Source organism: Triticum urartu, chromosome 1A, assembly GCF_056163025.1.
Source record: "Triticum urartu cultivar PI428250 chromosome 1A, HENAU_Tu73, whole genome shotgun sequence".
Classification (NCBI taxonomy): Eukaryota; Viridiplantae; Streptophyta; class Magnoliopsida; order Poales; family Poaceae; genus Triticum; species Triticum urartu.
Genome location: NC_141873.1, coordinates 464,480,518 through 464,503,118, shown reverse-complemented (window position 1 = coordinate 464,503,118; position 22,601 = coordinate 464,480,518). Strand labels below are relative to the sequence as shown.

Genomic DNA, 22,601 nt, shown 5'->3' with positions numbered 1-22,601 from the left:
GTATGGCTAAGATGTAATGTTTCTGCCACAACTTGATTGTTTAATAGTAGTATAGATAATGTTAAGTTTTTGATACAAGTGACATTGTGCGACTGGTTGTGCGGGGCTGGCCTATGTTGGGAAGTAATTCGGCCAGAAGGATGGTGGGCTGGTTTGGGCTAAATAGGAGTAAAAAAATCCAATTTTCAAAGGGGGGAGGGGGGCTCAAGCCTGTTGAAGCCCCCTTGGTAGGTTCACTGCTGCCTCGGACAATACAACTTGATATTTTAGAACTTTTTGTAGTGAACAAACTTAAACAATGATGCATCAATGCCAATTGTAATGATTGCTTTTATGCCGTCACACACAAATGGTTTAGGTCAACGCTTGATCGCAATGAAATGCAAACTGACAGATATTTGAACCTTGGTGAATTGATGGATATCAGTTGTACATCCTCCGGTCCTTTTTACTCCGCATTTAAGCTTTTTCTAAAGTCAAACTTCACAAAGTTTAACCATATTTATATTTGAAAATAACAATATTTATAATATAAAAGTTATATAATATAAAAATTAAATTCATGATGCATCAAATAATAATGACTTTGCATTGTGAATGTTTATATTTTTCCTATAATGTTGATCAAACTTTACGAAACTTGACTTCCGACAAATCTTATATGTAGAGTAAAATGGACCGGTGGGAGTAATTTTTTCAAAGAAATTCTAGTTTACATGAATTTTCTGAACACTTTGTATGTCTATGGTTTTTTTAGAATTATTTATGGAATTTTTACCTATGATCGGTTGTGTTATAGTTGTACTTCCTCCGTCCATGAATAAGTGTACATATAATTTTTTTAAGACAAGTTATGAAGTGTAGTAAAAAATGCATTAGAATGTGCAAGCCATCATCTCTCTTCTCTTTAATTACCCCACCCCGAATGAGCTGAGTGCAGGTAGAAAGTGAGGAGACCATGTGTTAAATGTCATTGGTCTTGATTATGATTATTGTGTGATGAAAAAGAAGCATTTTTTCTACTTTAAAATGCATTGTGAATGTAGAAGACTAGAAATACACTCTTTTATGAATAAATTTTAAATGTCAAACGTACACTTATTTGTGAACCAAAGGAGTATGTTGTATGTGAGGGACTTACTTCCGTCCCTTTTTGCTACTTAGGCACATGGGGTAGTGGGAACATGTCCCGGTGGTTGGAGGAATTCGTAATCCGTATTGCACAGGAAAATCTCTCCTAGCGGCTATTGCCTTGGGTGTTTCCTCCCCAACAAACTGATTTGAGCCCAGTGATTTCTTAAAAAAAAAGTATGCCAGCATCATGCAAAACTGGGAATGGCCACTTAACAGTAGGATATAGTACAGTGATTGACAGTAAGACTGAGAAGAAATAATATAAATACTGGAGCAAGTCACATGGTTCACACGGAAACGTCCTATAAGTACACGCCCAAGCTGAAGCAAAGAGGCCACAACACTAGCTAGCAGCCATACTTACTGGCACGCAGCCGATCGATCGAGAAGATCCATCGGATTAACACCCACCAGCAGCCCGCGCGCCATGTCGTTCCTCCCGATCCCATTGCCAATCGTTGGAGACATAGCCAGCAAGCTGCAGGACCAAGAGAAACCGCGTGGCAGCGGCACGACATCGGCGGCGGCGCCTATCGTCGGCACCGTGGCCAGCAGGTGGCTCGAGCTCCACGGTGAGAACTCGTGGAAGGGCCTCCTGGACCCTCTGGACCCGCACCTCCGCGCCACCATCATCTCCTACGGCGAGATGGTGCAGGCCACCTACGACGGGTTCAACACGGAGAGGCGCTCCCCGCACTGCGGCGCGTGCTTCTACGGCCACGACGACCTACTGGCCGGCGTAGGGGTGCCCCACCACGGCAACAACTACCAGGTCACCAAGTTCGTCTACGCCACCTCGTCGCTGCCACTCCCGGAGTCCTTCCTCCTGCTGCCGCTCCCGTCGTTGCCGGACGTGTGGAGCCGAGAGTCCAACTGGATGGGGTACGTGGCCGTGGCCACGGACGAGGGCGCCGCCGCGCTCGGGAGGCGCGACATCGTCGTGGCGTGGCGCGGCACCATCAAGAACCTGGAGTGGGTCAACGACCTCGACTTCACGCCCGTGCCCGCCACGCCCGTGCTGGGCTCCGCGGCGAGCCAGAACCGCTTTGCCGTCGTGCACCGAGGGTTCCTGTCCGTGTACACTTCAAGCAACAAGAGCTCCGAGTTCACCAAAACCAGCGCCAAAGATCAGGTAAGTAACGCGCCACAATGATGCAATTTTCATAAATGAGCGTTTGGTACGTCCAATAGATCAAACCGACCGTTATAAATAACAGTTTTGCTAAAGCATATCTAGATATGCTTCAAGTATTGCACATCTAAATTTTATAATAACTCTAGTTCTATCATATAAAAAGACAACACAGTCTTGACTAGACTGAAGCAAAGAGATTGACTATACGGAGGCAAGGCGACGATCTAACTAGACACAGCAAGTCAGTTTGACTATTGTTAATTTATGTCACTAAAAAATGCTAGAGATTTTCATTCGAAAAAAAATCCTTGAGATTTTTATCAAGGTTCAAAACACAGACAGGAAAATGTCAAAATTTGCCAGAAAAATAAGACATGATGGGCAACCATCAGACGAAAGATTTTCTGAGAGAGCCCAAAAACTTGGTTCCACGAGTGAAAGATATATGAAGTTAAATCTTATTGCAAATTTTTGTTGATAGCTTGTCAAGCTAACCACTTGGTAAAGAATGACTTATTGACCCGCAAAAAAGAACAAAATAATGACTTATTTACAGGCTAAACCATCCATCACCCAGGACAATTGAACGCGTCAGAAACGGAAGGATAACAAGTATAAAATGGTCTGCGTTAAAAAACTCGGGCAGCGCGTTATCCAAATGTTAAATTTATGCCTCAACGAAAGCGATGCCCTGCTGGCTGTGTGTACTTACCGTGCAACTTTGTTAATTCAGAAATAACTAATTTTTGGGCGACCTAGGGAATATCACACATGACTATTTTCAGGAAATGGTTTTCTCCCGGTTTCCTCCATTGACGCACATACACACATGCCTGCAGGTTCTCAAGGAGGTCAGGAGGCTTGTGGAGTTGTACAAGGACGAGGAGGTCAGCATCACCGTTTGCGGCCATAGCCTCGGTGCGTCGCTCGCCACCCTCAACGCCGTTGATCTGGTGTCTAGTGGCGCCAACAAACCCGAGAGCTCCACTAAATCGTTCCCTGTGACTGCTATCGTGTTCGCAAGCCCCCATGTCGGGGACCGCTTCTTTAGGTCGGCGTTCAACTCATTCCCAGACCTGAAGGCACTTCATGTGCAGAATGCTGGCGACATTGTGCCCATGTACCCACCTTTGGGATATGTGGATGTGGCCGTGGAGCTGACCATAAGAACAATCCGATCTCCGTATATGCGTATGCCGGCCACGGTGTTGACACTCCACAATCTCGAGTGCTACCTACATGGAGTGGCTGGGGAACAAGGCAGCGCTGGAGGGTTCAAGCTAGAGGTGGAACGTGATGTGGCGTTGGTGAACAAGGGTGCCGATGCGCTCACGAACGAGCACCCAGTGCCGGCAGAGTGGTGGGTCCCTAAACACAAGTTCATGGTCAAGGGGAAGGATGGACGATGGGCACTCCAAGACTTCAAGCACATCTGAGTTACTCCCATCGGCCATGGAGGGTGCATTATCCCTTGATGCGATTCATGGTGTCTTACTCCTTATGAAGGTTCTTAAATAAAAGCTACGGTTTGTTAATGTTCCTAGTATATTTACACTATTATGCAAACACAAGGACGGTAATACAAAATATAATATGTGTGACACATGAATATGGTGAAACACTTCCCATCAACAATCCTTTAGTGTTCTTCATACCAAATTTCTTCATGACATATGTGTATTTGGTTTCAAATATGAAGGTACCTTCCTTTGTTATCCTTATTTGAAGTTTGAGGAATTACTTCGACTTGGCCATCATGGACATCTCAAACTTGCTTTATATAAGTTTACCTAAAAGTGGGGTTAGTTGATATAAAGGTTATATCGTCCACAGATATTTGGCACACCAGAATTTCAATTTTAACTTTCTTAGTGAAGATTGTTGAGTCAATTCTCCCAATTTGAAAAATCTTTTAACAAGGAATCTCCTTACACATTCATCTCATGCCACGGGGGCTTGCTTTAGTCTTGCCTTGTGGATTTTTGTATGACTAGAGCCTTATGGAGTTTATAGGCATGGTGAGGCAATTTGAAGTTTTTAAAATTGCAAGGTTGTTTAACACAGACCAACATTTTGACTTTTACCATTTAAGGAAACACATTAAACATCTATTTGATGAAGAGTTTTATCATGGTTACTAGTATGAGCAAGAAAAATACAAATAGCTTCGATGTCTGCCAAGGTTTTCTCTATACATTAGCGCTTGAGGTCTCACCAAAGTCTAACCCATCAATTTGGGTTTACCCTTGAGCCATGAGGCTGAAGCATTCTACCCTCTCTGTGAGAGGGCTGCGTGGAATTTATTCATAGGATGGGGCTTATCCTATAGGCTACACACATGATTTGGGTACAAGCATGATTATCACATTATTGACAAAATAAAAATAGATTGAATCAGTACCATACGCTAGCAACCTAATGCTAACATCCTTACTAACTAAGCCTTGGTCGTGTTCTGGAAGCATGTGGAATCTTCTGGATAATATCTTCAAACCCCTGCCCTTATCACAGTTTTAGAACAATTGAGATTAGACTTCTCTTCTAAGTTCTTCGTGGCTAATGCCTGGGTAAATCCATGTACAATCTGATCTTATCAATGGATGAAATCGAATGTCCACTTGTTTGTTAACTACCCCTCTTCTCACAAAGTGAAAATCTATTCCAATATGTTTGGTTGTAGCATGAAATAAATGTCCGCATAATTTTTTAAAAAATATTCATGTGCTTAAAGAAAGTTCACGTAGGTTTAAAAGTTTTCACACATTAGTCCTCGTGTATTTGTCAAAAACATTTATTTATATTGCTAAAAGATAATTAAACAGAGAAAATAAAAGAAACGGACAATGAAACAAAGTGAAAAACAAACATTACAGAAAAATTTCCGCGCAGGAAAAACAGAAAAGTGTAAAAACCTCAGACTTTTATTTAAAAAAACAAGGCAAAACCTACGAAATGGGCTGGTCCACTCTATTGCTGCAAGAGCACATCGCTACCAATCCTTTATTTTCTAAATACTAGTAGAACGCTCGTCCCTTGCTACGAGTCAGAATGCATATAAATGAATCAAAAAAATAATTAAGATTGTCTCCAATGTCTAAGCTCATTTGTCTCTCGTGCCGTCGGGTGTATTCAGATATTGAACTAGGGCCCAATAGGCTCCCCAAAATTCAACCATCTGGACATTACTGGCTTCCTCAAATCCAGATCATGTGTGGGAAGAAATGTAGTTGTCCGCACTATCCGCCAAGTTATCCAACAACAAACAACCCCATGACGCATCCGTCTTTTTTCCTGTCGGACCCTCCCATTCCCGCTCGGTTTCGCGCCATGGAGCCCTCTCCTTTAAAACCGGATGACGCCCACCTCACATTCTTCATGGCGCTCTCTCTTCTTCACACCGTACTTTTCCATAGACTACCAAGGAGGAGGCCCCGCCAACCGCCCCGCTCTTCGACCTGATCCCCTACTCTGTGTTTGTGTCAACCCGCCACTATCGTCAAAGGAGACGAGCCGTGCACCATCTCGTGATGCCTCCCCGACTCAAGAAGGCAGATCCGATGTCTCCTGATCCATTTCCACGCTTTAAGACAAAGTTGAATGTCGTGCATCACCACGGGCAAAAATATGATGTTCATTGTTGGGCATGTAACTGATACGCTATCGTGTCCCTTATTAACTCCGGTAGCAACCAATGCATTTATCCTTCTATCCTAACCAAAAAATTTGTACGACTTGATGAAAAATATATATGAACCACTAGCTCATGCAATTTGTTGTAAAGCCGTCTATAATAAAATGCAATTTGTTGTAAAGCAATATATAATAAAATGCAGTTTGCCATATTTTCTAAACTAGAAATTTATTCCGCTCAGACAGCCGTAAATGAACAGACCAACCCCAACATCCATCATCTCTCTCACTCTTATCACAAAATCCACTAACTGGTGTTCTAAGTGAGCTGGTGATTGATGTCGTCGTGGTAGGCCAACAACAAGGGACAAGGGTAGCAACCGTCTTTCTATCTTAGTGCCAGTACCTCATGGTTCTATACTAGACCTACCCTTCATCCCGGGCTCTACCATTATGGCGACACACTCATGCATTGCCATGGAAAAAGAAACCTATGAATAGAAATGCCCGTCCAAAGCATGAAAAATGTGAATGTTTCTCTCCTCTTCCCTCCCTCGCCCACACATGCCTGATTCGTGATACAAATTTATGTATCTGTCAAAGAATAGCAAAAAAAGATTATCCTCAGTTTCTATCTCCTATACCTAAAAGTGCTTCTAGGTCATCAAATTTACCAATTATATGCTCCAATAAACCAAATGAAAGAGAGAGCATATCAAGTTGGGACCTTGAGTTTCCCTTCCACAAAAGTTGGATCCATGAGCTAAATACGACAACCTAAAGAGATAACATTCAAAATGTTTCGAGGTACTCAGAAAACCATCTAGAACCTAATAAACAAATATCTAGTTGAAATATAAATATTTGATTAATGTTGCATGGATACAACCAGCATTGCCACAGGACAAACAAGCGTATACGTTGTCAATTGTTCTAGTTAGAAATGTGTATTGAACTTGATATAATATGGTTTTCAATCATAGAGTGACAAGTATTTACTCTCACCCGCTTCTTTCTAGAGAAAAATGATGCAACCTAGTTTCTCCTAAAAATGAGACCAAGGTGTGGCATTGATACCATTTATAGCCCCTAACATGGCAACGCTGAGATGTGGGAGAACTTCAAAATAAAATGTTAAAAGCATGATTTATTAAGGATAGTCGTTCACATATTGGAACATAATTGAACAAACCAAGAAAGAACTTCAGCTCACGGGCAATTTGATGCATGGAGCTTCAAGCTTCACCAGCCAGGCGACGTGTTCTTCAGTTTTGTGCCACTTCATTGCCGCCTTGGAGTGGTAGCTTCCATCATATTCGCTGCCACGCAGACATATAATTAGTAGAGTGATGCGTGTTGGTTACAATAGCCACAAACAACGTAGCAATTGATATACCCTTTGCTAGATGACTTGCAAGCCAAGCAACTTGTGGATCAGAAGATGGTCGCATCTCAATGTCGAGCTTTAGTGTCAACATGCCATTGTGTTGTGCCATCAAGAAAAAGGACGGTCGCATGGCACTGCTATTGTGAAAAAACTGCATGCTAGCAACTAAATAGTACTAAGATATACCTCTTGGCTAGTTTAGCGGAGGATAGAATTCCAAAACAAACCAGAAAAAATCAAGAGGGCATTGCTTACCGTGTTTAGTAATTTTCTACTCAACTATAATCTCCAAACATTTCTTCAAGACATTATTTTCCAAGTCCAGCATTGCATTTTTTGAAGTATAAGAGACTCCATTCCAGCAATGTATCCCTTCCAACTGCGTTGTTCAGATATCATACACAAATATTTTCAGACATAACAGTTGATGTTGAAGCAGAAATCAGAATTCATGTTGACATGATAACATGTAATAGATGGACTTCACTCTCAAAGTACATGTGTGTACCTTTATTTCCATTCAGAGAAGTAGCTATCCAAACCAACATGTTGAAATCTTAGAGAAGATAAGGCTGAATCATATCATACCAGTATTAGCTCTAGGAACGAAGTAGAAATCACTATGTATTATCTACTCTGCTCTGTTTGGGTACTCCAAAATGTAGCGCAACTACCTAGTGATTTGTTGAGTGAAAGAAATAAGATAAATGCTACCAATTACATCACTTGGAAACATTGGGAAACATCACTAAATAAACATACTGGAGAATATACCCGAGTAATGGCACGTTGAGGATTACAAAGTGCAACCCCAACGACGTCGACATGGCCAGGAGCAGCCACAGATTGACCCATGGAGGCATCATGATCAGGCTTGTGTCCTGAGAGAGGGTGTTGAGAGAGTTCAACATCTTGATCGCCATGAGCGAGAGCGTAACCGCCTTCACTTTGCCAGACTGGAAGTAGCCGCAGGGGTTGTCGTCGAAGGTGAAAGTTCTAGCACCAGCACTGAAGGGCCGACTCTGGAGTTATCCCAACTAGTGCACTGGCCCCAATTAGAGAGTTGTGAGTAACTGACAAGTGTGTGGCCATCTCCAATGAGATCAATGCCCATGAAAGGTCCGTGGGTGTACCAGATGACATAGTTGCCGATGGTTGCAACCCCCACGAAAAGGCCAATGACCTACAAGTTATGTATGGTCGGTGAGAAAAATTAATCTCGAAAAGAAACAAATGCAGATGTTCCAAAAAGAGATAAAACAAATATGTGGTGATCATTTACCAGGCAACAGAACAAAATCCAGGGAGTAATCAGTGAGTCATCACTCCTCCTTAGTGGTTTCTTCCTCATGTCCTTGTCAGACAGATTGAAAGCCAAAGCAATTGCAGGGGGGCCATCAGTGATGAGATTTACCCATAGAAGTTCAACGGGTATCAACCCATCAGGATTACCCAAGGCAGAGGTAAGGAAAAGCTAACTTCATCAATGTTTAAGGTAATCATGTATCTGTAGCAGTGAAGCAAAGACCTTCGGAATACTAAAGGAACAAAAGGTTTTCCAACAACTGAATGTAAAATCTAGATAAAGTATGTGAGCAGTCCCAATAACGCAATCATGCTCTATTCAGGAACATCGGCTTTAGCAAGTCATATAGCACAAGCACAACACATGCAAGCAACCAAAATACTGCCAATGAGAAGGGGTAAAATGCTCTGAGTGCACAAACCTTATGAACGCTTTCATGTTGTTCTAAATAGATCTTCCTTCATCAACTGCAGCAACTATGGTACCGAAATTTTCATCAGCTAGTACCATGTCAGAAGCCTCTTTAGCAACCTAGAAAATAATGATTGTTCAGATAATGCCCCAAAATATAAGTTGAACAAAAAAATAGTTTTGCAGATATTAGTCTTTTCTTAGAACCTCTGAAGTCTTAGCAGAAAACTAAATGTTGTTTTACTGGTATAATTCAAACAATAATATTTGGTTAGCTTAAAAGCGGAAAAACTAGAGGGCAAGAGCTAACAATCTATACATTTCATAGGTTTATGAAATGGATAACTCAACCAGCTCACTACGGCTGCTAATGAACAACAGAAGAACTTACGTGGCATAAGCGGACACTCATACAAGTACATATAAAAGATTATCAACATATCCGACTTTAACGAGGGAGGGGAACTAATTATGAGGGCTTGACGGAAATAGAGCATGAAGGTTGGGTGCTTGTGAACCTGGGCTGCACATGGCAGCCTTGCGGTCCTACGCTCCTTGTAGGCGACGCCAGCGACCTCAGCAAGCGCCTCCACATTGCACTGCCAATTGGCATTGAGGAGTTTCACCTCACAAAGATACTGAGACCACAAGTTTCAAGACTTGTATGCGTAGCTGCGTGCCCCCTGCGTAGCCGCTCGAGTCATGCCCATGCCTCATGTGTGTTGCCGCCATCCGCAGTGGCCATGGCGGTGGTGAACTCCCACTGCTCCCAAGGTAGCCACCGAACTGTAAAAAGTCGAGGTGTGGAAGCGATGGAAGAGAAGAGTGTTTCCAATGAGCATGCATCAACTGCAAGTTGCATGGAGGAAGAGGAAGCAAAAGGAAGGAAATTTTCTTTAGGAGAGACAAGGAAAGAGGGGATTCCGTCCCGGTTTATTCTTAGCAGAGACGATAAAAGGGGACGACCCCAAGTGAAACATGGTGAGTATGGACAAGGAAAGAATCAGAAAGGAAGATATGATATGGTACTAACAAGGACACAAATTGAAGGGCATGAAAAATAAGAAACCCGGAAATAAGAGAAGATGGCGCAGGGTGAAAAGAATTGGAAAGGAAGATGCGCTCCTTTGAATGATCGAAGCATGTTGCGGTTGTATATGATTGTGGCGATTGTGATATGGTTGGTTGTTGTTGTATATGGAAGGTTTGATTTTTTTGGGCATGGACGGTCTGTTGAGTAAAGAAATCCATGGTGGTGGTCGTTGAAAGAAAACCGGTGGGAGGAGGATCGAGGGGGTCTTATCGATCGATGGTGAATGCAGGAACGAGCGAACAACCTATGTACTGCCCCTTTAGGAGTAGAGATAGTCGCAACTCACTATTTAATTTTAGTCTTTATAAAATAATGCATTATCACCAAGTTGTGCATAATAGTTTTCTACATTCCTTTATTTATGGAAACATGGCACCTCATTAACCCATGCATGTTCTTTCTTTAAGGAACCAAGTCACGCAAAATACTGTAACATTACTTTTAGTTTATTTAGCATTTATTTATGCCTTTTTGAACAAGATTCCTGCATCAATGCGTGAGATAACGTCTAGTTCCCCCCAAAATTTAAGGGTAAAATAGAGTGGCAAAAGGCACACAGAGTGCGCTATGGCCCGAGGAGCATTACCGTTTCTGCCGATTTTCTTAAGATGTTGTTCTGTAGCGTGGGTTTGTTCATTTTTTTCATTTTAGTACCATTGTTTTTTGCTTTTCTCTGGTTTTTCTGGTTTCCTTTGGGACGCCCGAATAATTAAGCTATAGTGATCCCCTCCTAACGGTGCCATGTCATCGCAATTAATTTGCTAAACCTCACTTTGATCCAAACCCGATTCAAATTCAAATTCCAAGTGAAATTATTATTTGAATTAACGGTTAAACAAAAATGTTCGGTGGGTTGCAAATATTCACTAAAGAGTTATCATGTAGAAACCAACATTATTGGGAACTCTAAAAATGCCCCTAGCTATTTTGGTATTGACCCAACATCACCTACCAATCACCTTTAAATTCAAAACAAAATCAAATGAATTCTAATAGAACCCAAACTTTTTGTGCCACTCTTAGCTATTGTGTTAGATTTAAGTGCAAAGTTTAGTTCAAAGAAAAAATCATTTGGTGGCCCAACTTGATGCAAGACAGTAGAAGAAAATACAAATTAGCAAAGAGAATTAGAAAAACTAAAGTCAATGTGCACTTTGGCCCAACACCCCACACTGAAGCCCACCCCACCTCCATTTTCCTCTACCTCCAGCTACAGGGAGAAACAAGGAGGACGTGGAGGGCATCCATGGCGCCTAGGCACGTGCCGGCCATCCCACGGCTCCCCCGATGGTTAAAACGGCGTTGACCCCCCCCTTCCCAGAAACCCTAGCTACACTCCCCCTCTCTCCCCAGATCCCCCCTTCCCCCTCCTCACCTGACGCGCCCGTTTCCGTCGCCGCACCACCACCGCGGCCACCGCCATCCCCGAGGCGCCCCCGACGTGTCTCGCCGCATCGCCATGCCTAGGAGGAGCATGCCGTCGTCCTCTTCATCCACGCAGAGCGCCATCACCTAGGACGCCATGGAGCCATCACCTTGTTCTTCTTCCCCGTCGGCCGTCACACACCTCGCCGTCGATTCACCTTGCTCCGGCCCGTCCCCGGCTTCCCCGACGCGCCCACGAGCTCCGTGGTGAGCTCCTCGGCCAATTCCCCCTGTTCCCCCATAGTTTCAGTCGCCGTAGGCCATCGCCCATCGTCCCGCCGCTGCTGCTTTGCTCTGCCAGCTGTTGTTTTTGCTAACCGCTACTGCTGCTGCCTCAATCACTACACCGCTGCTTGTTGCTTGCCGTTGCTCGCGCCCCGCCCGCGTCCGTTGCCGCCGCCGCTCCTCTACTGCGTTGTGTTGTCGCTGCCGTTGTGCGTGCGCCCAGCCACATGCCGGCACGCCGCGACCGCGCTGACCGCACCCACCAGCTGTTGCGGCCGCACCCTGCCTCGCTGCCCTGCGCGCTCGCCGTCCTCTACCCCGCACCATACACAACCTCCGTCGCCGAGCCCCGCCCGCTGCGTCTCCCCTGGCCGCTCGCCCAGCTCGCCGTGCTCACCAGCTGTCGGTCGCATCCGCCGTGCGTGCCCTGCCTCACCTTCGCTTGCGGTTCCCCTGGCTGCGCCCCGCTCGCCCCCTCCCGTTCTGCTGGCCACCGGCGCCCCGCCGCCCGCCTGCGCCGCACCCACCCCGGGCCGTTCCACCTGCTCGCCGCCCCCACCGGCTCCGTCCGCGTCGTCGCCGCTCGTGCCTCGTCCCCCCCCCTGCTGCTCTGTTTAGCTCGGCACCGCGGCCCTACTCCACCGCGGTCGCCTGCCTCTGTCGGCCGCGCCCCTGCTAGCCACGCCTCGCCTGGCCTCGCCGTAGGCTACGCTCGGCCGCCGGGGCCCGAGCTGCTCCTGGGGTCGTGCGTGGTTCGGTCTCCATGGCCGCCCACGCCCGCCCCGTTAACCCGCCCCGCCCCGCTAACCTTGTGCCACTGCCAGCGGGCCCCAGCGCCCTGGCCCTAAACAAAAAAAGATTTCCAAAATTGATAATGATACGTCTCCAACATATCTATAATTTTTTATTGTTCCATGCTATTATATTATCAACTTTGGATGTTTATGGGCTTTATTATACACTTTTATATTATTTTTGGGACTAACCTATTAACCTAGAGCCCAGTGCCAGTTTCTGTTTTTCCTTGTTTTAGAATATCGCAGAAAAGGAAAATCAAACGGAGTCCAATTGACCTGAAACTTCATGGAACTTATTTTTGGAAGGAAAGCAACCCGGAAGACTTGGAGTCCACGTAAGGGAAGCAACGAGGAAGCCACGAGGCAGGGGGCGCGCCCACCCCCTGGGCGCGCCCTCCACCCTCGTGGGCCCCTCGTGGCTCCCCTGGCGTACCTCTTCCTCCTATATATCTCCATATACCCTAAAACGATTGTGGAGCACAATAGATCGGGAGTTCCGCCGCCAGAAGCCTCCGTAGCCATCAAAAAACCAATCTAGACCCGTTCCGGCACCCTGCCGGAGGGGGAATCCTTCTCCGGGGGCCATCTTCATCATCCCGGTGCTCTCCATGACGAGGAGGGAGTAGTTCTCCATCGGGGCTGAGGGTATGTACCAGTAGCCATGTGTTTGATCTCTCTCTCTCTCTCGTGTTCTTGATTTGGCATGATCTTGATGTATCGCGAGCTTTGCTATTATAGTTGGATCTTATGTTTCTCCTCCCCCTCTACTCTCTTGTAATGGATTGAGTTTCCCCTTTGGAGTTATATTATCGGATTGAGTCTTTAAAGATTTGAGAACACTTGATGTATGTCTTGCCGTGCGTATCTGTGGTGACAATGGGATATCACGTGATTCACTTGATTTATGTTTTGGTGACCAACTTGCGGGTTCCGCCCATGAACTTATGCATAGGGGTTGGCACACGTTTTCGTCATGATTCTCCGGTAGAAACTTTGGGCACTCTTTGAGGTTCTATGTGTTGGTTGAATAGATGAATCTGAGATTGTCTGATGCATATCGTATAATCATACCCATGGATACTTGCTACCTTGCTGTTTTTATATTTTCAGATTACAAAAACCATTATCTACAGTCCATATACCACTTGTATCACCATCTCTTCGCCGAACTAGTGCACTTATACAATTTACCATTGTATTGGGTGTGTTGGGGACACAAGAGACTCTTTGTTATTTGGTTGCGGGGTTGCTTGAGAGAGACCATCTTCATCCTACGCATCCTACGGATTGATAAACCTTAGGTCATCCACTTGAGGGAAATTTGCTACTGTCCTACAAACCTCTGCACTTGGAGGCCCAACAACGTGTACAAGAAGAAGGTTGTGTAGTAGACATCAAGCTCTTTTCTGGCACCGTTGCTGGGGAGGTTAGCGCTTGAAGGTATATCTTTAGATCTTGCAATCGAATCTTTTTGTTTCTTGTTTTATCACTAGTTTAGTCTATAAAAGAAAACTATAAAAATGGAATTAAGTTTGCCTCATATGCTTCATCTTTTTAATATCTTTCGTGAGTATGATGGAAAGGAAAATTGTGCCAAAGTGTTAGAAGAAGAATGCATTAAAATATTTGGCACTAAATATTTGAATGATGAGCATGATTGTAATGTTGTTAGCATGAATTCCTTTAATATCCATGATGCTAATCATATGCAAAGCCACAAGCTTGGGGAAGCTATGTTTGATGAAGATGATATTTTTTGTCCCCCAAGCTTTGATGAGAAAATTTACTATGATGAAAGCATGCCTCCTATCTATGATGATTATTGTGATGACACGTATGCCTTAAAGAATAATGATAACAATGAAACTTGTCATCTTGATTTCAATTTTCAATCCCATGATAGTTACTTTGTTGAGTTTGCTCCCACTACTATTCACGAGAAGAAATTTGCTTATGTGGAGAGTAATAAAAATTCTAGGCTTGTAGATCATGAAAAGAATGCTTTGTGTGATATTTATATTGTTTAATTCATTCATGATGCTACTGAAAATTATTATGAGGGAGGAACATATGCTTGTAGGAATTGCAATTATATCAAGTTTCCTCTCTATGTGCTTAAAGTTTTGAAGTTATGCTTGTTTTACCTCCCTATGCAAGTTGATTCTTGTTTCCACAAGTTGTTTGATCACAAAATCCCTATGCATAGGAAGTGGGTTAGACTTAAATGTGCTAGTCATATTCTTCATGGTGCTCTCTTTATGTTACAATTCTTATCTTTTATGTGAGCATCATTGAAATCATCATGCCTAGCTAGGGGCGTTAAACGATAGCGCTTGTTGGGAGGCAACCCAATTTTATTTTTTGTTCCTGTTTAGTAATAAATAATTCATCTAGCCTCTGTTTAGATGTGGTTTTATTCTTTTAATTAGTGTTTGTGCCAAGTAGAATCGTTGGGAAGACTTGGGGAAAGTCTTTGCGATCATGCTGTAAAAAAACAGAAAATTTAGCGCTCATGAGAATTGCTGCCATTTTCTATTGGAGAGTGCTATTTAGTTAATTCTTTTTGAAGATGATTAATAGATAAATTCCTCAGGTCCAGAAATTTATTTTAGAATGTTTGGGGTTCCATAAGTATACGTTTGATCCAGATTACTACAGACTGTTCTGTTTTTGACAGATTCTGTTTTCGATGTGTTGTTTGCTTATTTTGATGAATCTATGAGTAGTATCGGAGGGTATGAACCATAGATAAGTTGGAATAAAGTAGATATTACACCAATATGAATTTAGAATGAGTTCACAACAGTACCTAAGTGGTGATTTATTTTCTTATACTAACGGAGCTTACGAGTTTTCTGTTAAGTTTTGTGTTGTGAAGTTTTCAAGTTTTGGGTAAAGATTCGATGGACTATGGAATAAGGAGTGGCAAGAGACTAAGCTTGGGGATGCCCATGGCACCCCAAGATAATCAAGGACAACCAAAAGCCTAAGCTTGGGGATGCCCCGGAAGGCATCCCCACTTTCGTCTCCGTTCATCGGTAACTTTACTTGGAGCTATATTTTTGTTCGTCACATGATATGTGTTTTTCTTGGAGTGCCATTTTATTTTCTTTTGTTTTGCTTGCTGTTTGAATAAAATACCAAGATCTGAAATTCGTAAATGTTAGAGAGTCTTCACATAGTTGCATAATTATTCCACTACTCATTGATCTTCACTTATATCTTTCGAAGTAGTTTGTTGTTGCTCTAGTGCTTCACTTATATCTTTTTAGAGCATGGTGGTGGTTTTATTTTGAAGAAATAGATGAACTCTCGTGCTTCACTTATATTATTTTGAGAGTCTTTAGAACAGCTTGGTAATTTTCTTTGGTTATGAATTTAGTCCTAATATGATGGGCATCCAACAGGGGTATAATAAAACTTTCATATAAAGTGCATTGAATACTATGAGAAGTTTGATACTTGATGATTGTTTTGAGATATGAAGATGGTGATATTAGAGTCATGCTAGTGAGTAGTTGTGAATTTGAGAGATACTTGTGTTAAAGTTTGTGATTCCCGTAGCATGCACGTATGGTGAACCGTTATGTGATGAAGTCGGAGCATGATTTATTTATTGATTGTCTTCCTTATGAGTGGCGGTCGGGGACGAGCGATGGTGTTTTCCTACCAATCTATCCCCCTAGGAGCATGCGCGTAGTACTTTGTTTCGATAACTAATAGATTTTTGCAATAAGTATGTGAGTTCTTTATGACTAATGTTGAGTCCATGGATTATACGCACTCTCACCCTTCCACCATTGCTAGCCTCTCTAGTACCGCGCAACTTTCGCCGGTACCATAAACCCACCATATATCTTCCTCAAAACAGCCACCATACCTACCTATCATGGCATTTCCATAGCCATTCCGAGATATATTGCCATGCAAATTTCCACCGTTCCGTTTATTATGACACGCTTCATCATTGTCATATTGCTTTGCATGACCAAGTAGTTGACATCGTATTTGTGGCAAAGCCACCGTTCATAATTTTTCATACATGTCACTCTTGATTCATCATAATCCCGGTACACCGCCGGAGGCATTCATATAGAGTCATATTTTGTTCTAAGAATCGAGTTGTAATTCTTGAGTTGTAAGTAAATAAAAGTGTGATGATCATCATTATTCGAGCATTGTCCCAGTGAGGAAAGGATGCTGGAGACTATGATTCCCCCACAAGTTGGGATGAGACTCTGGATGAAAATAAATAAATAAAAGAGGCCAAAGAAGCCCCCACAAAAGAGAAAAGAGGCCATAAAAAAGAGAAGGCCCAAATAAAAAAATAAAAAAATGAGAGAAAAAGAGAGAAGGGGCAATGCTACTATCCTTTTACCACACTTGTGCTTCAAAGCAGCACCATGATCTTCATGATAGAGAGTCTCCTATGTTGTCACTTTCATATAGTAGTGCGAATTTTTCATTATAGAACTTGGCTTGTATATTCCAATGATGGGTTTCCTCAAAATGCCCTAGGTCTTCGTGAGCAAGAGAGTTGGATGCACACCCACTTAGTTTGTTTTTGAGCTTTCATACACTTATAGCTCTAGTGCATCCGTTGCATGGCAATCCCTACTCACTCACATTGATATCTATTGATGGGCATCTCCATAGCCCGTTGATACGACTAGTTGATGTGAGACTATCTTCTCCTTTTTGTCTTCTCCACAACCACCATTCTATTACACCTATAGTGATATGTCCATTGCTCACGCTCATATATTGTGTGAAGATTGAAAAAGTTTGAGAACATCAAAAGTATGAAACAATTGCTTGGCTTGTCATCGGGGTTGTGCATGATTTAAATATGTTGTGTGGTGAAGACGGAGCATAGCCAGACTATATGATTTTGTAGGGATAACTTTCTTTGGCCATGTTATTTTGAAGAGACATAATTGCTTAGTTAGTATGCTTGAAGTAATATTATTTTTATGTCAATATTAAACTTTTGTCTTGAATCTTATGGATCTAAATATTCTTGCCACAATAAAGAGAACTACATGGATAAATATGTTAGGTAGCATTCCACATCAAAAATTCTGTTTTTATCATTTACCTACTCGAGGACGAGCAGGAATTAAGCTTGGGGATGCCGATACGTCTCCTACGTATCTATAATTTTTGATAGTTCCATGCTATTATATTATCAACTTTGGATGTTTATGGGCTTTATTATACACTTCTATATTATTTTTGGGACTAACCTATTAACCTAGAGCTCAGTTCCAGTTTCTATTTTTCCTTGTTTTAGAGTATCGCAGAAAAGGAAAATCAAAAGGAGTCCAATTGACCTGAAACTTCACAGAACTTATTTTTGGAAGGAAAGCAACCCAGGAGACTTGGAGTCCACGTAAGGGAAGCAACGAGGAAGCCACGAGGCAGGGGGCACGCCCACCCCCCTGGGCGCGCCCTCCACCATCATGGGCCCCTCGTGGCTCCCCTGACGTACCTCTTCCTCCTATATATCTCCACATACCCTAAAACAATCAGGGAGCACAATAGATCGGGAGTTCTGCCGCTAGAAGCCTCCGTAGCCATCGAAAACAAATCTAGACCCGTTCCGCACCCTACCGGAGGGGGAATCCTTCTCCGGTGGCCATCTTCATCATCCCGGTGCTCTCCATGACAAGGAGGGAGTAGTTCTCCCTCGGGGCTGAGGGTATGTACCAGTAGCTATGTGTTTGATCTCTCTCTCTCTCGTGTTCTTGATTTGGCACGATCTTGATGTATCGCGAGCTTTGCTATTATAGTTGGATCTTATGTTTCTCCTCCCCCTCTACTCTCTTGTAATGGATTGAGCTTCCCCTTTGAAGTTATCTTATCGGATTGAGTCTTTAAAGATTTGAGAACACTTGATGTATGTCTTGCCGTGCGTATCTGTGGTGACAATGGGATATCATGTGATTCACTTGATGCATGTTTTGGTGACCAACTTGCGGGTTTCGCCCATGAACTTATGCATAGGGGTTGGCACACTTTTTCGTCGTGATTCTCTGGTAGAAACTTTGGGGCACTCTTTAAGGTTCTATGTGTTGGTTGAATAGATGAATCTGAGATTGTGTGATGCATATCGTATAATCATACCCACGGATACTTGAGGTGACATTGGAGTATCTAGGTGACATTAGGGTTTTGGTTGATTTGTGTCTTAAGGTGTTATTCTAGTACGAACTCTAGGGCTGTTTGTGACACTTATAGGAATAGCCCAACGAATTGATTGGAAAGAATAACTTTGAGGTGGTTTCATACCCTACCATAATCTCTTCGTTCATTCTCCGCTATTAGTGACTTTGGAGTGACTCTTTGTTGCATGTTGAGGGATAGTTATGTGACCCAATTATGTTATTATTGTTGAGAGGACTTGCACTAGTGAAAGTATGAACCCTAGGCCTTGTTTCAACACATTGCAATACCGTTTACGCTCACTTTTATCATTAGTTACCTTGCAGTTTTTATATTTTCAGATTACAAAAACCATTATCTATTATCCATATACCACTTGTATCACCATCTCTTCGCCGAACTGGTGCACCTATACAATTTACCATTGTATTGGGTGTGTTGGGGACACAAGAGACTCTTTGTTATTTGGTTGCAGGGTTGCTTGAGAGAGACCATCTTCATCCTACGCCTCCTATGGATTGATAAACCTTAGGTCATCCACTTGAGGGAAATTTGCTACTGTCCTACAAACCTCTGCACTTGGAGGCCCAACAACATCTACAAGAAGGTTGTGTAGTAGACATCAGATAATATTAATATTAATTATTAATTAATTAATTAAAAGGTTAATTAGCTTACTTTAACTAGCTAATTAAACTGTAATTAGTTAAATGGGTAGATGACAGGCGGGCCCCACCCCCTGTTGACCAGTCAAACGTTGACTGGTTAATCGGGACCCCCTAGCCCACCTGTCAGTCACTGTGTACACTTTGTGTATACTGTGCTGGGTGGATCTACCGTTTTAGCATTTATTTTCGAATTGAAATTAAAACCAGGAATTGTTTTAAACTTTGAAAATTAATAGAAAATAAACAGTAACTCGGATGAAAAAGTTTTATGCATGAAAGTTGCTCAAAAAAGCGAGGCGGATCCGAATACGCTATCCGTTCATCTGTCACGCGTCCCTAGCATAACGAACCTGCAACTTTCCCCTCCGGTTTGTCTGTCCGAAACGCGAAACACTAGGAATACTTTTCTGGATGATCCCCCCCTTCACCGGTATCGCCTACTACTTCGTTAGGTCACCCTAGCACCGTGTATTGCCATGTTATCCTTTGTGTTGCTTTGATTTCTCTGTTATTTATTGTGTTCCCCTCCGTTACTTCTTTCCGGTAAACCCCGAGACCGCTGTCGGTACCCCTGTGATCAACTACATCGACGACGAACCCTTCTTGCCAGAGCAACCAGGCAAGCCCCCCCCCCCCCTTGTTCACCAGACATCGCCTACTCTTCTCTCTACTGCTTGCATTAGAGTAGTGTAGCATGTTACCGCTTTCCGTTAATCCTATCCTGATGCATAGCCTGTCATTGTTGCTATAGTTATTGATACCTTACCTGCAATCCTAAATGCCTAGTATAGGATGCTAGTTTATCATCAGTGGCCCTACATTCTTGTCCGTCTTCCTTGCTATACTATCGGGCCGTGATCACTCGGGAGGTGATCACGGGTATATATTTATACATATATGATACTTGTGGTGACTAAAGTCGGGTCGGCTCATAGAGTACCCGCGAGTGATTCATGGATTGGGTCCGAAAGGACGTTTGTCCGGACGGCCCTCTGAGTGAACCTTTGTGGCGGAGCGACAGGATAGGTTGAGACCACCTAGGAGAGAGGTGGGCCTGGCCCTGGTCGGCATCCGTGGTTATTTCAAAATAACATGCTTAACGAGATCTGGGTATTTGATCTGAGTCTGGCCACTGGCCTATACACACTAATCAACTACGCGGGAATAGTTATGGGCACTCGACGTCATGGTATCAACTGAAGCCTTCGTGATGTCAGCGACTGAGCGGCGCGTGCCGGGTTGGACTGGAACGCCTGCTCTTGTATAAGGGAGGCTAGGTCTACTCGTCGGCTGCGTACGCAACGTGCAGGTGTGCAATGGGCGATGGGCCCAGACCCCTGCGCCATAGGATTTAGACCGGCGTGTTGACCTCTCTGTTGTGCCTAGGTAGGGCTGCGACGTGTTGATCTTCTGAGGCCAGGCATGACCCAGAAAAGTGTGTCCGGACAAAGGGGATCGAGCTTGTTGGGAAATGTGGTGCACCCCTGCAGGGAAGTTGATCTATTCGAATAGCCGTGTCCCTCGGTAAAAGGACGATCTGGAGTTGTACCTTGACCTTATGACAACTAGAACTGGATACTTAATAAAACACACCCTTCCAAGTGCCAGATACAACCGGTGATCGCTCTCTCACAGGGTGACGAGGGGAGGATCACCGGGTAGGATTATGCTATGCGATGATACTTGGTGAACTTACCATCTACTCTCTTCTACATGCTGCAAGATGGAGGCGGCTAGAAGCGTAGTCTTCGACAGGACTAGCTATCCCCCTCTTATTTCGGCATTCTGCAGTTCAGTCCACACATACTACCCCCTTTCATTGATACTAATGCATATGTAGTGTAGCTCCTTGCTTGCGAGTACTTTGGATGAGTACTCACGGTTGCTTTGCTCCCCCCTTTTCCCCCTTTCTATACCCGATTGTTGCGACCAAACGATGGAGTCCAGGAGCCAGACGCCACCGTCGACGACGACTCCTACTACACTGGAGGTGTCTACTACTACGTGCAGGCCACTGATGACGACCAGGATTAGTTTAGGAGGATACCAGGCAGGAGGCCTACACCTCTTTCGATATGTATCCCTGTTTGTGCTAGCCTTCTTAAGGCAAACTTGTTTAACTTATGTCTGTACTCAGATATTATTGCTTCCGCTGACTCTTATGTATTCGAGCCCTCGAGGCCCCCTGGCTTGTAATATAAAGCTTGTATTATTTTATTTGTGTCTAGAGTTGTGTTGTGATATCTTCCCGTGAGTCCCTGATCTTGGTCCTACACATTTGCGTGTATGATTAGTGTACGGTCAAATCGGGGAGTCACAAGTTGGTATCAGAGTCGACTGCCTGTAGGAATCCCCTTCCACACTCCTTGGCCGAAGTCGAGTCTAGATATTGCTAAAGTTTTACTAACATGATTGTGTGCCTTACGAGCCCACGTTGCCATTGGGTGGTATTAGGATCTTTTATTCCTCATCTATACTCTAGGATTCTGATCTCTCTTCTATTCGGGTGAAATGGTTTTTACTAACTCTAACATTAGGGTCTCGTGATCACATCCACCCGAAGAGCCCCTTGTTACACATGATCGCCTGCTGTACCGAAGGATTCCGAAGATACTCGTCGTTGTTCTCTCGAGACTTTGTGCCCATTGCTTTTGCCATACCCTTCCACCAAAATATCCCTATGGATAAATACCTACACCTGTCATCCTTACTTTTATTCCCAGTTAATCTTGTTATTACAAGATACCCCAAAATTCTCTCTATTGTTCCAAAAATACCTTGTGCCCACGGCCCTTGTAGTTCTTTGCAACCTGAATACCTGTACGAATAATTTCTCGCACTTATCAAGTATCTGCTCATCCCCAGTGGATACATGTTTTTCACAAAAGTCTTCGAAATACCATTCGATCTCCGAAAACCCTCAACAACCTATTGCTCTTGAAATTCTTGCTTGCTTGCATTATGATTAACCTCATAAGTCCGGTAATCTTATTGTCATCCTTAGTCATTATCAGTTTGAGTCTGTTGAATCAATATGTTGTGAATGCTCGCAATCCTTAATCAGATCCTTCATTTCGTCCTTCCGGCTTAGACATCATTTTAAACATGAGCTGGATCTCGACCAATCAAATTGCCATCGATTGTACCCCTAAGGCTATTCAACTTATCCATCCCTAATCAGAGCTTTGCTTCTGATCCCTTGTCTTGGAGTACATAATTCCTTTG

The 22,601-nt window shown here is 43.5% G+C and overlaps 1 protein-coding gene and 1 pseudogene across 2 annotated transcripts; one reads left to right on the top strand and one right to left on the bottom strand.

Annotated features, from left to right (window-relative positions):
* Nucleotides 1–1,453: 1,453 nt before the first annotated feature.
* On the top strand, nucleotides 1,454–3,990 carry LOC125519069 (phospholipase A1-II 7). Its single transcript, XM_048683958.2, has 2 exons — nucleotides 1,454–2,266; nucleotides 3,109–3,990. Exons 1-2 carry the CDS (start codon nucleotides 1,562–1,564, stop codon nucleotides 3,703–3,705), a joined length of 1,302 nt encoding a protein of 433 aa, XP_048539915.1. The 5' UTR covers nucleotides 1,454–1,561; the 3' UTR covers nucleotides 3,706–3,990.
* A 4,018-nt stretch (nucleotides 3,991–8,008) lies between these two features.
* Nucleotides 8,009–11,763, bottom strand: LOC125532910 (calcium-transporting ATPase 1, endoplasmic reticulum-type-like; annotated as a pseudogene). Its single transcript, XR_015613945.1, has 4 exons — nucleotides 11,680–11,763; nucleotides 9,522–9,602; nucleotides 8,569–8,864; nucleotides 8,009–8,469 (listed from the first exon to the last, which is right to left on the bottom strand). The product of XR_015613945.1 is annotated as a calcium-transporting ATPase 1, endoplasmic reticulum-type-like (transcript).
* Nucleotides 11,764–22,601: the final 10,838 nt, after the last annotated feature.